Source organism: Bombus huntii, chromosome 9, assembly GCF_024542735.1.
Source record: "Bombus huntii isolate Logan2020A chromosome 9, iyBomHunt1.1, whole genome shotgun sequence".
Classification (NCBI taxonomy): domain Eukaryota; kingdom Metazoa; phylum Arthropoda; class Insecta; order Hymenoptera; family Apidae; genus Bombus; species Bombus huntii.
Window position 1 is genome coordinate 2,748,919 of NC_066246.1, and position 13,635 is coordinate 2,762,553.

Here is a 13,635-nt window from a genome sequence, read left to right on the forward strand (position 1 = left end):
ACTTTGGCTCGCGGCCAAGTAATCCGACTTCCTCGCTGTTTGATTGACGTCACGATTTTCATAGATAATTCTCGCGTTTCCCATTTTCTTCCAGTTAAAATACCGAAATTTCGTTTTACTTCGAACCCTCGTTGAAAATTCTTTCAACGCTTTCCTTTTTGTATCCCAACTATATTGATTATATTTTGAATACGATGATATGTTATAAATACTTAACAATTGGAAGGATTCGATCATAGAAGCGTTTGAAGAAATACTGAATAAACTACAGCGTGTCACGTCTAAATCAAAGGAAGGGAAAGGACAACACCAACGATTTCCGTGGTCCGTCGAAATCCCCGATTTTCACCCTGACGCGCGGAAGAATTATGATATAGAGAACGATATAAATTGAGTACACAAATCAAAGTAGGAGAAGTCGAGGAGATCAGTGTTTACTACAAATATTTGTAAAGCAGCGTCTAGACCCTAGACAGTCTTAGATAAATCACTGGCGACACATTCTTCGTCTTTCGTTCTTCTGTTCTAAAAAATATGAACATGAATATCGAAAAATGTTCGTTACACTCGCGTTTATTAATTATATGTAACGAGTTATATGGGATATATGGATAAACGATTCAAATTTTACAAGTATCCGTTCCTTCGAAGAATTTAGTGCTACGTTTCAATGAAATGAATCCTCGTCGTGTACCTTAAAAAAAAAAAAAGAAAAAAAAGAAAAAGACAGAGAGGGAGAGAAAAAACGCTGCAAGTATCAGTGACATCTTGCAACGCAATAATTTCGTTGAAATATTGCCACTTTGATGATTGGACTGTGCTCGACATCCAGCCGTTCGTAAACCTAAAGGGAATAAACGCTTCACGCATTCCTGATGCGTCTCACAGTCTTTACGGCTTATTATCACCTCCTCGTTTTTGCACTCTCACCCCGAGGTATACATCAGCGCTCGGAGGTGGTGCGCGTCAAAGGAAAACGGGTCGTATATTTGCAGTGTTTCTGCGAATCCACGAGGCCACTTTCAGAGAAAGTATAACAATTGACTAGCGAATTTGTTCGTTTCCTGGTACACCTTCGAGAGTATCATGCGGTATACAATGTTTGGAACGACATTCGAAGTTACTACGTACTTTCTTTACTATCGTTGGTTGACTATCGCACGATCGTGCTTGCGAATAACATCGATCGATGAGTTCTACTCATTCTTCCCTTTTTTTCGATCAGTATCGAGAGTCTCGCAGCAATAAGAAGACACGGTGCAACGTTTCAATCGTTAAGTTAAATGAAAGGTGCGAAAGTTCATTGGTACGAATATCGTCTGACTACGAATTTGATTACTTGGAAGCGAAACTGTCTGTTTACTGGCGCAACCCCGCCAATCGGTATTTTTCATTTCATTATCGTTCTCTTTGCTTTTCTTTCTGGGTTGACGAATTTTAGTAACAGACTTTCTGTGTATTTTGAGGAGACGAATGCTTTGTTTTGTAACGAAATGTAAGATGGAACACACAGGCAATCGGTTCCGACGAAGCAGCAGTTCCTCGGGTCCGTGTTTCGTTGCTTTTGCCATTCGATTCGGCTGTAAACGCCACGACTCGTCTCGCGGTCCGTGACGCCTTTGCTATAGAGAAGAGAAGGCAGTCAAAGAAAGCGAGTTGGTCTTCTGCTAAACCACGGTTTGCCTTATATTCTGCTATGAAAAATCGCTGCCACGGAGAACCACGAATCACACGTGTGAAAATCGACGACTCAGCGAAATATAAAAAAGAGACTCATTTCATCGGACGATTAATCGCGCGTTTAATTTATTCCGCGTTTAAAACCGGGCTTTACGCGTTTATTTATACATAATACATGTAACGATTGCAAAATATCGTCGGTAGGATCGACGGACGAGGCGCCACAAATTCTCCACCGCGCGCGCGTGACCGAAAAAAGGTTATTTAATCGCGCGATACAGATATTTATCGGCTGATGGAATTAATTGACGAAGCTGGGATGCAAGCAGACATTCGCGCGTGGGAAGCGGCGTGTCGATCAAAACACGTAGAAACGAAAAGGACGAGAAATAAACGTGGGAGGAAGAACAAATCGGTGTTCGGTTAAGTACCAACGGTGTAACCTTGGACGCCGCTACGATAACAAGGATGTCTGTTATGCTGACGAGGCATCTTGTACCATAATCAGACTTGCATATATCATAAGCATCAACTACACGCGCAATAAAAATATGCATGTGAGTGCAACGACAACGGGACAGCTACGGTACATCGAGAACTATCTCGAAGGTTATCAACGATCACCGTGAAATCATTAAACTCTAGTTTCTTCTACATGAAGCATTTTTCGCGTACAGAGGATGGTCGAATAGAGAAAACGACGCGGAGAAATTCTTCGCTCTTTGTCGTGGTATAATTGATAACATTTTTTAACGATTGAGTCATCGGTATATTAGAACTCTGGACAAAAGGAATCGCGGAGTAAAAAGTAAAAAAAATCTTAATGCAAAAATCCTGAAAGAACGAGAGTATCTATTTAAATCGTCAAAAATAATGTATAACGTGTAAAAAGAATTATTTCTATCTGTTTTCTTTATCAATAAGGAATGGAAGAGAAATAACGTAAAGTTAATTTAGCTGGTCGTAATGTCGGCGTTGTCGCCGTTGCGAATTAAGAACTGGGCCCAGGACCCAGTCGATGACAAAAGGCAACGCAGAGCCTGACGAAATTCTCGAATCTCACGTGGTCGTACGCCATAAGCCACGATGGGGGTTGCCTGCCGTGACGACCCGCGACACACGTTGCTCTTTTTTTACTATTCGCCACGTTCCCTCGGCCCTCAGATCCGTGGCCGCTTTTATTTAACGATTTCTCTCCCGTTTCACTAAGCCAACCCGATACACGGACGAACTTCGACCGAACGGCCTAGCAATTTAGCAGGATTATTGGAAGTCGTAGCTCGAGAAGCGGAAGAACCGCGACTGTTGGCAGGAAAAGAGAAAAATTGCCTGCGAATCGCTTCCTTTCGTCGGCAAAAGTTTCTTTGCGGGGAAAAAAAAAGAAACGAAAACCAATCGAATCTCGATAAAACGCGATCATTACTTCTATGAACGATATTATAGATACCGTGAATATTTGTGAACATTTGTATTTTTATGTAAGTCAGAAGAATGGAACTTTAGGTAGACAATCGTTTTAATATTTTTCCGCAATATTTCGTATCGTGTGCATTCTGTGCATCTTCGAATCTTCCACGAATACACGAGATCTGCGGTCCAGTAATAACTTTGACGAACGTTATGCACCTAGTACGAAGATACAATTGCAAAATCGATTTAGAGTTAGGATAAATACTCACTCTTCATATTGTATTCAGATTATCCAAATGCCCACTTACTCAAATGCCAATGATACGTAGCACATCGATCGTACTGACAAAGAGAAGCACGAAACTTTCCCGAGGATAATAACGATTCAGTATCATTTCTTCGATTCGATGAGTCGGGTCAGAGGACAAGAGACGGCGGAACTTAAAGTCGTCGTAAGCAAAACTAAACTTCGAGCTTGACTCAGGATCCCGATGTTACATATCTCCCCACCACGGGGGCCCCATTTTAGTCATGTGGGAATTACATGCACGAGAATGGTTACAGATTTCACGTAAAGGAAGCTATCTCTCTCTCTCTCTCTCTCTCTCTCTCTCTCTCTCTCTCTCTCTCTCTCTCTCTCTCTCTCTATCCCCTCTTCCTTTATATCCTCGTCACTTAGTATCTCAAGGAAAAACGATGTTGCCGAGGACTACGTCACCCCTTTATGTGTCAAAGACTGTCAATCGCATTATTTATATTCCGTTTGTCGAGAAAACAAATTTTTTCTTCATTTCGCGTGTTTCTTTTTTTTCCTTACAATATTTCGCTCGAACAATCGCGATCATTCGTAGTGATTATTTTTTCTGGTAGTCATCGATCGTCGTAAATTCATTGTACGATTGTATCGAACGTATTTCCACTTCGTTACTATGAAACAATCGCTATCAACGGTAAAAATAAAAAAAAGAGAGACAAGCGAATAAAATCTGTTAAAAGGTACAATTACGAGACGAATAATTGCACGAGTAGAAGAGATGGAAAAATACGGATGAACGGTGGTTCTCGACTAGTCGCGTGAAATTTATTTACTTGTTGCGCTATAAACGAACGCGATAATGCTTGTACCGGCGATCTCGTGCCATTTAGAGGATGCAACGTCGTAAATCTTGATCGGACAAGCACCGACCGCGGTAGGAGGTCTCAGGGAAGTATCGGATGTCGTGTTTCTACACATGTCGAAACGCTTAAGTCGTTTTCACCTATCCGCCCGCTAAAACGAACATGTAACAGCTGGACCGTTTTGCGGTTTCTCTGATCCTAAGCGAGATCCCTCCGGAAAATGATCGCGATCACTTTTCTTGTGTTCACGCCTTCGTTTCCTCTTCAAACAACGAGGAAATCGAGACAAATACGAGGAAACGACTTCCTAATCGTTAATTCTGTTACAATTCTCGAATTCTTCGTGTCTCGACTCGTTCTAACCGAAAAACGAATTTCTAATGTTTTAGGAAAGTCTTTGACATAAAATTGAAACGAGGCTCCGTTCCTCTTATTTTGTTCAAACGTAAAAAGATATCCAATGATAGAAAAAATACGACAGGCTGGAAGCAATAGAGTTAAAATTCGAGTGATTGATAATTACCAACGTAATAAAATAAAATAAAATTTTTGCTCCGAGGCTCGTAAAATCTGTCGATCGAGTTACCATGGACGATATGACGCTTGAAAGGGAATGGAACAGAGAATAGCTTTGTATCACGAAGCACGAGAACTCGAATGTAAATGACGTCTACGATACGCGTAGTCATTAACGAAGAAGTTTTTCTTTGGAAATAGAGAGCGCAGAGAGAAAAGGAAGGAAAAAGTAGGAGGCATAAAAATTCGTCGACAACGCTGTGACGTCGGGCAACCCGTGCACGGGGGTGATTCGTGTAGGAACGCGATTTTATGGGCCTCTGTATATTTGCTCTCTCGGTCTCGGGCGTTGAACGGCCAAGCCGTGATTTAACGACGTCGACAAATTTGATTTGTTTCCGATAGCAGGGACGGGAACGCGACAGACTAAATAAATTTTTGGCGCGAGTCTAATTTTAGAACCGTTGCATCAAGTAAATCGAAAGGTTGCAGGAGAAATAGAAACTGAACGTTTCTTTATTGTTGGTAACAACGAAGAAAGTCGTCGAACAGAAGTTGCCATTGTTGCCATTGCCATTTTTAAATTTCTACGAATTTGAATTTGCAAAATGTGATTATTCCGGGACTATTGTGTCGCGAAGCTGAGAGTCGGAATTACCTAAGTGATGTTTACGCACGTGCCAGGATGTTGCATGCTGTACACTCGTGCGGACTTTACAATCTTACTATTATTAGTTGCTGAAAACGTTTCAATTTCAAAGTATGTAACAGCGTTAATCGACGATCTACATTTAAGACGTCGTTCTAGCGAGAAGTGCGTCTCTGCCAGCAGCAAATAAACAATCCGTTCTATATCTAACTTGATCCTTTATTATTTTTCCGATAAAGATTCTCAGAAACTCGTACGAATAACGCCTTCGTCGTGTATCCTGAAATAATTTAAACAAAATAAAAAAAGAAACAAACATCGAATATATCTCTAATATCGATCTCTCGCTCTTTCTCTTATTTGGTTCAACTGAACCGGTTCAAGTTTCAGAATCTATTCTAAAACAACCGTGCGATGAAAAAAATAAAAAAAAAAAAAAATGCGACTCCTAAAGTGTTTCGCTGTAATACAAATACAGATCTACGTATTATGAATGATACATAGTTCGAAAAAAAGAAAAAAAAAAAGAATTTTGAAAATACGCAGTCGATGTTTGGAGGAGGAAAAAGAAGGAGAAAAAAGTGCAGCGACGGGTTCTGCAGCAAGATTTACGCGACAGCTGCGCGGACGCATAAGTTTTCTCTGTTTCGTGAGCTACGGAAGGGTACCGAGCAGGACACGGAAAAGGATCACGTTCGAGAACCGGACATTTTCCTTACAAATGACTCTAGGAAACGACACGCCCCTTGTCGTAACGGCACGTAACACGCGTTCCTATTTACTTTAACAGCGTTTAGACGCGCCGAAAACGGGGACGCGTTTCGTTGCACCTATGACACGCACTGGTTATCTTGAAATAGGGTGCTGGGTTCATCCGTCTTGAGGTATCTTCGAGAACTCGATTTCCACCCCTTTCCCTTTCCTCCGGCAAATGTTTTCGAAACGAGGCACTTAAGTGATTAGAACGAACGTCGAACAAGCGTGAAAACTGACACGCGCGCCTGTTACGCGTTAATTTATCGCGTGCGTATCGCGTTCTCGATTCATCGATAGAGAACAAGCACGGTGAAACTGCTCCAAGGGTTTTTAATTCGTGCAATTTCTACTTGGAATAGAAGAATTATGCAATTCGTAACGAAAACAACGCTAGTCCGATTTTCCCCACTTTTTAGACGATAAAGCGCCGTAATAACGGTAACAGTAAATAGTCTCGTCATAATTTAATTAGATACGTTTAGAATTATTATATAATACGATGAACGTCTCGTTCGAGAAAATGGAAATACATTGGACCGATATAGAAAGATGCTTCGACGACGGTCGCTTTTGTCACGATGGATCGACGATTATGGAAATCCTAGTTTCTCAAGGAAGTTATCGAGAAAGGGGTGTAATATTGATTTTTGAATCTCTCGTGAGACATGCGGGTACCGTAACGTAATATGTATTGGGATACGTTCGACGGATATAGACGAACAATTTGCCAGCATCCGAACTACGGAGTCAAATTACACCTGTACGCGTGTAAATCGTTACGTTTTGATCAAGATCGGAAACAATCGACGCGACTGTTATTTTACGATTTGATTTTTGCTACTGCCTTTTCGCCAATTCCCCAAACCTTTTTCGCACGTTCGTCCTCTGAGAGATGCTTATCAAAGTATCGGAAGAGAATCGTTTGTACGGCCAGATCCATCGGGGGAAAAAATTTGAGATCTTGTAAAATCGTTTGAATTTTCAGATCGAACTTGAGAAACCTCGAATTTGACTTTCAATTTGAAAATTTTGATTTCCGTATCGAACTCGCGTTTAAATCTGGATTTCGTTCGATTCCAAAGTATTGCAAGTTGCAAACAAACATACATATTTCTCTCTTCTACGATATTTATAAATTATATCTCGTACTTACCTTACGATTATTTATCAAATCAAATACGACGGTGTAGTAAATCCGACAATTTTACTTACCTTCGAATAAACCCATACTCTCACCGGTGTTTCACCGGGGAAAGAGTCAATTAGTCACCCTCGGTGCGAAAGTGATTTTGGCAGCGGGGACGTCTCAAAGAGCGAACACTTTGATCAAGCCGTCGGCACTTGACGCACTTCGGTCGTTCGCGGAATTCCATCGAATATTATTGTTAATCTCTTTACGTATCAACTAATTCTACCGATTACATCGTTGCTTTCAATCGTTACTTTACACCATTGTTAACCGTCCCATCTTACGAACGTTCAAGAGCAAAGTTCTTATAAAATGTTGGTAAAAATATTTTTCCACGTATACTGTTACAAAATGGATAGATATTTCACAGTCTTACGCACTTAACGTTCCTCGTATCAGGTTCGTTCGATTCTTAAGTCTTGAGAAAAATTACTTTTCACTTGCTCTCACGCACATCATCCGACGGAACTTCGATGAACGCAACTATAAACCCTGGCTTCCGATTGTAATGCATCGAGGACGTGTCACTCTTTAACGATACTTGTTACATATGTATTAATCGATCTCAAATAACGGCCATCGTGTATAGCACTTACGTGTTGGAATAACGCGAGAACTATAAATATTTAATAGTTGGAACATTACATGTTATATATTTCGATATGTTTAAGTTATGATTTTATCAGTAATTAAATTCTAGGTATCTTTTCATCGTTCTTAACGTATTTGGTCCTAATTTAATTCAGTGGCAATTTTAATAAACGGTTTAAAATGATAATTTAGAAATTTCTTCATTTCTCTTTTAAGTCGAAACTTGTTTTAAACACGCGCGCTCCCTTTGAGAAAAAGGTATGTGCTGGCTGACGGTCGACGATCGAAAATGCGCGCGCTAGCCCTCTGGAAGCGGGAGTGCCCTCAAAGATGGCGCGACATCTTTTTTATCCGGGGGATGCACCTCGCGGGATCAATTCATTGGGCCGTGACTACGCGTGTGTACTATTAAAACAGTGCCGTACGCATTTAGGTATACAACTGGATGCACGGTGCACGCTGGACTCCCCACCGTACCGTGGACCAGCGTTCCTCCAACTTGCTACCCTTTCTTCCATCTTTCTCTCTCTGTTCGCGCCTCCCTTTCTATCCCTCTTTTCGTCTCACTCTCGTCGTCTCTCTCTCTCTCTCTTTCTCTTTGTTTCTCCGACTCCCTCTATCGTTCTGGATTCTGCAAAAGCTTTCGTCGTACCAACGCAGCCGCATAACCTCACGAGTTGCGCTTGTGGCAATGATTTCTAACGTAGGCGGTACTTAAGCCCCAGTTTCATCCCATCGTGACCTGATAAAGGCTTTCATCGGGATAACGCAACAATTATACGACGTTGTTCGCGTAGATTTCTATTCGGAAATGATTGGTATTAATCGTGAATAATTATATTTCTAGCTTTTATTCGATCGATCGTACGTTCACATTGAAAAATATGAGATTTTTACGGATTGTATCGGCGTTTTGCAGTCAGAAAGTTGAATAGAGGGTGGTTGAGAACCACTGAACTATGTATTACACCAAGCATTGTTATACGTCTAGATAACGCCTCCCGTTCTGATTGGTCGGTTGGGTGGTACCACATGCCACGCCTAGTGTCGACTCTATGTAAGTAACTATCCCCACCATAATTTTACTAGCACAGACGTACATACCAACCGTATCCGTTCGCTTCTTCTCGTTCTGTTTCATATGTATAATATGTCTCCAGCGTTGCTTCCGTTGCCGCCTCTCTTTGTCAACGGTCCTTTCCTCTTGTGTTTCTCTTTTTATTATTCCTGTTCGCCGCAGCAACTGGCTAGGTTATACGAATGTCTTATATATATATATATAAGTGCGGCTGTGTTCGCTGGTTTGTATAAAAGTGTGTATTTATTTACACTTCTTTTCGCTACCAGCGAGCGCAGGGGTAAGTTTCCGCTGTTCTCCATATAAATTCTTCCGGTTTCTCTCTATTGTTCGCGGTCAAACATATTTTAAATAAATTCCAGAGGCCATCAAAGATCTTTGCATAAATTTTTCTAAAGATAATAATTTTATGACTTAAAGTTAATTATTTGCCACAAGAGATTTTTAGGTTATATAAGATTATCATTCGATTCTTTGTGCATCCGTCAAGATTGAAATTGTTTGCTTTAAATTAGAAATACCGTCCTTGGAAATTTTCTTTACGGTCATATTTTTGATAAATGCAAAGTTGCGCACGGTTAGCAGGTAGGCAATAGAATTTTACGACGTGGAAATCGTTTCCAGATGTTGAGGATACAAGGTGGTCTATTCGTAACAAGTGTAGTCCTAAAACTACTATGCTATCGCACGAAAACTCACAACAAAGTATGTACATATCTACCTAGTAACTGAATGTTGGAAACTTTCTCTTACTTGACTTAATCTTGGTGTTAGAACCTCGATCTTTTATAGATAACTATCGTTTTAAAATATAGAATAAAGGTTAATTTATAAGTACGCAGAAAATTTTTATGATTTTATATTTTGTGTTCTTATGTACAAGTAAGTGATGTAAGTGATGTATACGTTAAATAATGATCTAAAAAGACAAATTTGTAACGTAATTGTCTGTTTCTATATTTAATATTGTTTGGGAAATATCAACAAGTATTACTGAATGACATTATGTACGTATCAACGATATTGTTTTACGATGTAGTTTGGCATCAAATCAGTGTAAACAATGTAAGTGGATATATCGACTGTAGAAAAGTATGTACTTTGCAAAGAATGAACGATTTCTTTAATGTCCTTTACCATCTTTATCATTTCCATCACTACCGACTCTACTACCATAGGCAATTATTTATTAACATATAAATGTGATAATTTAAATAGTTATGCTTTCTAGTATCTCTCTTAATTATAGGAAATATAAAAGGATCTCTATCTTTTTCCAAGTGGATAAAACACGATGTTTATTTTCACTTAGTCTGGTACTATCATATAGTATCAGAATATTATAATAGGGACTTTAATTTACTACATTGAACTAGTAATCTTATAGTAACAAATTGAGATGTTTGGTATGCAGTTATTTAATTATTTCCGTTAAAAACGCGGTAAAACATTAGTCATGGAAAGTGTTAGTTTTATACAATTGAAAATGTTGAAATAATAATAATAGTAATAGAAAGCTATTTTAATTGTTAAATTCATGAATTTTTAATACTATTTCTAACCAATATTTATTGTGTATATATTTACTTACTGAAATTTAGGTTATGTTATTAAACATGACTGAAAAGCAAAAGGTATTACTGTGTGGAGATGTAGAAGGACATTTTAAATTTTTATTCAACAAAATTGATGCTATCAATAAGAAAAGCGGACCTTTCGACTTTTTGTTATGCGTGGGAAATTTTTTTGGCGAAGACAACGCGGAGCTTGAAGACTATAAAAGTGGCATGAAAAGTATACCAGTTCCAACTTATATTATTGGCGCTAACGAGGAAGTTGATTTAGATAATTATCCAGATGTTGATGGTTGTGAAATTTGTCAAAATCTTACTTATCTTGGAAAACGTGGATTATATACTGCTAGTTCTGGACTTAAAATAGCTTATATCAGCGGTACAGAAAATAACTCGTTGAAAACAAAACCTACTTGCTTCAATGAAAATGATGTAATGTCAATTAAGCAAGCTTGTTTAAAAGGTCAACCTAGTTTTCGTGGAATTGATATATTAATGACTTCACCCTGGCCTGCTTATATTACAAATTTAGATCCTAATAAACCAAACTTGAAATATCAGGGTTCAAAATTAATTGCATGGTTGACTGCCCAAGTAAAACCAAGATATCATGTATCAGCGTTAGAAGGCGTATATTACGAAAGACCTCCGTATAGGAATCAAAGTCTACAAGAAGGAAATACTGAAATTGCAACGAGATTTATAGCACTTGCTCCTGTAGTGAACAGTCAAAAAAGGAAATGGTTATATGCATTGAATCTGACTCCTGTTGACCGGACGCGTTTATCCGAGCTAATTATGAAAACTACAGATGAAACAAATATTCCATATCCCAAATCAATGCTATTAAGTGAACCATCTCTACAAAAATCAGAACAACCAAAGCGTACACAATATTTTTATGATATGGAATCTCAAGAAACTACTAAAAGATCCAAATCTTACGGTGGCATTAATAAAAAAGTAAAACGAGAATTTGATCAAACAAAGTGCTGGTTTTGCTTATCCAGTCCTGAAGTTTCTAAGCATTTAGTAATATCAGTTGGGATAGAGGTATATGTTGCACTTGCTAGAGGTGGATTGGTTGAGAATCATCTCTTAATTCTACCAATAACACATCATCAAAGTCTTTCTATTCTACCAAAAGAAGTAAAAGATGAAATTGAACAATATAAAGACGCTATAACCAATTATTATGCAACTTTGGACAAAGTACCTGTTTTCTTTGAACGTAACTTCAAAACATCTCATTGTCAATTACAAGCTGTACCTATTCATAAAAATCAAGCAGCAGCTCTGAAAGAAGCATTTGAGGTAAGCACTTTTATTATGATTGCTTAGATGTTGTAAAAATGTAGATATTATATGCTATGATTAGTAGATATTAATAATACTTTTGTTTTAGGAGATGGCACAATGTAATAATTTTAAAATATTGGAATTACCTCCACACACTGATTTACAGCAAATTGTACAACCAGGTGTTCTATATTTTTATGCAGAGTTGCCAGATAGACAAAAGTTATATCATAGGATAAAGAAAGACTTTCCACTTCAGTTTGGTAGGGAGGTATTAGCATCAGACAGAATATTAGATCTTGATGATCGAGTTGATTGGAAAGATTGTCAATTGGGTCAAGAGGAAGAAATTGAGTTAGCAAAACGAATTAGAAGAGATTTTCAACCATTTGATTTGGATACTTAAAGATGTACAAAAGTTTAAGATATTAATACTATAGTAGGCATATATATATATATATATAGATATATATAGATATATATATATATATATATATCTGTATATCATGGTTTCTGAAAAATATATAAAGATATTAATTTATTATCCTGTAAAAGTAATGAATAAAAATATTGTTATTAATTTACAATTTTATTCCTTATTATTATGTACATAATCTTTTGGAACTGCAGCTGGATCTAATCCACTTAGTTTCATTTGTAGAGCTATGTCAAATAGGTAATCATAACATTCCGTCCTAAATAGAGAAAGACATATAATAGATGAAAACAAAAGATATATTTAACGCATTAATAATATTAGTATTAAATTAATACACACATAGTTTTTGCTTGTTGCCATGTATCTCCCCAAACATAAACACCATGTCTTCTTACTAATACAGCACAAGTTTCTGGATAGGCAATGATAGTTTTTTCCAATTCATCTTTTAAGTCCTCTTCAAACGGAGTATTTTCTATTATGGGTACCACTAATTCTTCGTCGTAACGATATGCTTTTCCCAATTTTTGATTCCTTATGCCTACATTATATAATATCGATATATTTTCATAAATAAACGAAAGAGTATATACATATATATTATAATTACAAATACATGTAATAATATAATTATCATTTTATACCCTTTATCATCTCAAGATGGGTAACACGAAATTCTTTCCCAGGCCAATGTAATGTCACCATTACAGCAAATTTTGAATGGGTATGAATTACAGCTCCAGCATTTCTTCTTATATATGCACACATAAATAACGGAGTGCATTGAGATTTCTTCAACTTTTTCTCTACTGGTGGCAGTTCTAAATCATTTCCACTAATATCTTGTACAAACATTTCATCCGGACAAATGCGTTCTTTCTGAACACCGGATGGGGCAATATAAATTTTGTCTCTATAAATATAATTATTATTTTATATTAACATATTAACTTTAATATATAATATAAGAAGACAATATTATTTACTTGTGTTTAATAGATATTCCTCCACCAGTACCAGTTACCCATCCTAGATCATAAAATTGTTTACATAGTTCAGGAATTAAAATTCGTGGATGTTCCTGTAAAATAATAAAAGTATTAAACTTATACATATTGAAGTTATAATATCTATCTGAATAATTATTTTTAAAAAATAATTATTTTAAGTAGTACCTTGTCGTATTCGGTATAATCTGAGGACATCATTAATTATTCTGAAAAATTTCAAACTACCGTGTTGTTTTCTACACACTCATAATCTTATCTATGTACTTTGATCCAGTGATCACGGTATGCGCACGTGCATTAATGTGTGGGTAATAAACTTTTGATA

The 13,635-nt window shown here is 37.5% G+C and overlaps 3 protein-coding genes across 4 annotated transcripts in view; 1 reads left to right on the forward strand and 2 right to left on the reverse strand.

Annotated features, from left to right (window-relative positions):
* The window catches only part of LOC126869190 (single-minded homolog 2), a 31,095-nt gene extending 22,797 nt beyond the window's left edge, over positions 1-8,298 (reverse strand). Inside the window, exon 1 of the mRNA XM_050625417.1 lies at positions 7,343-8,298. Within this exon, the coding sequence (XP_050481374.1) occupies positions 7,343-7,358 (16 nt within the window). The 5' untranslated portion in view covers positions 7,359-8,298. The remainder of the gene's footprint in view (positions 1-7,342) is intronic.
* A 1,598-nt stretch (positions 8,299-9,896) lies between these two features.
* Positions 9,897-12,448, forward strand: LOC126869193 (CWF19-like protein 1). Its single transcript, XM_050625419.1, has 2 exons — positions 9,897-11,876; positions 11,968-12,448. Exons 1-2 carry the CDS (start codon positions 10,593-10,595, stop codon positions 12,265-12,267), a joined length of 1,584 nt encoding a protein of 527 aa, XP_050481376.1. The 5' UTR covers positions 9,897-10,592; the 3' UTR covers positions 12,268-12,448.
* On the reverse strand, positions 12,230-13,621 carry LOC126869201 (probable methylthioribulose-1-phosphate dehydratase). 2 transcript variants are annotated; one of them, XM_050625436.1, is made up of 6 exons: positions 13,476-13,621; positions 13,287-13,381; positions 12,945-13,213; positions 12,640-12,841; positions 12,447-12,556; positions 12,230-12,374 (listed from the first exon to the last, which is right to left on the reverse strand). In XM_050625436.1, exons 1-5 carry the CDS (start codon positions 13,506-13,508, stop codon positions 12,451-12,453), a joined length of 705 nt encoding a protein of 234 aa, XP_050481393.1. In that variant the 5' UTR covers positions 13,509-13,621; the 3' UTR covers positions 12,230-12,374; positions 12,447-12,450. The 2 variants fall into 2 exon arrangements, with proteins under 2 accessions (XP_050481393.1, XP_050481392.1); XM_050625435.1 differs by having other exon boundaries at positions 12,366-12,556.
* Positions 13,622-13,635: the final 14 nt, after the last annotated feature.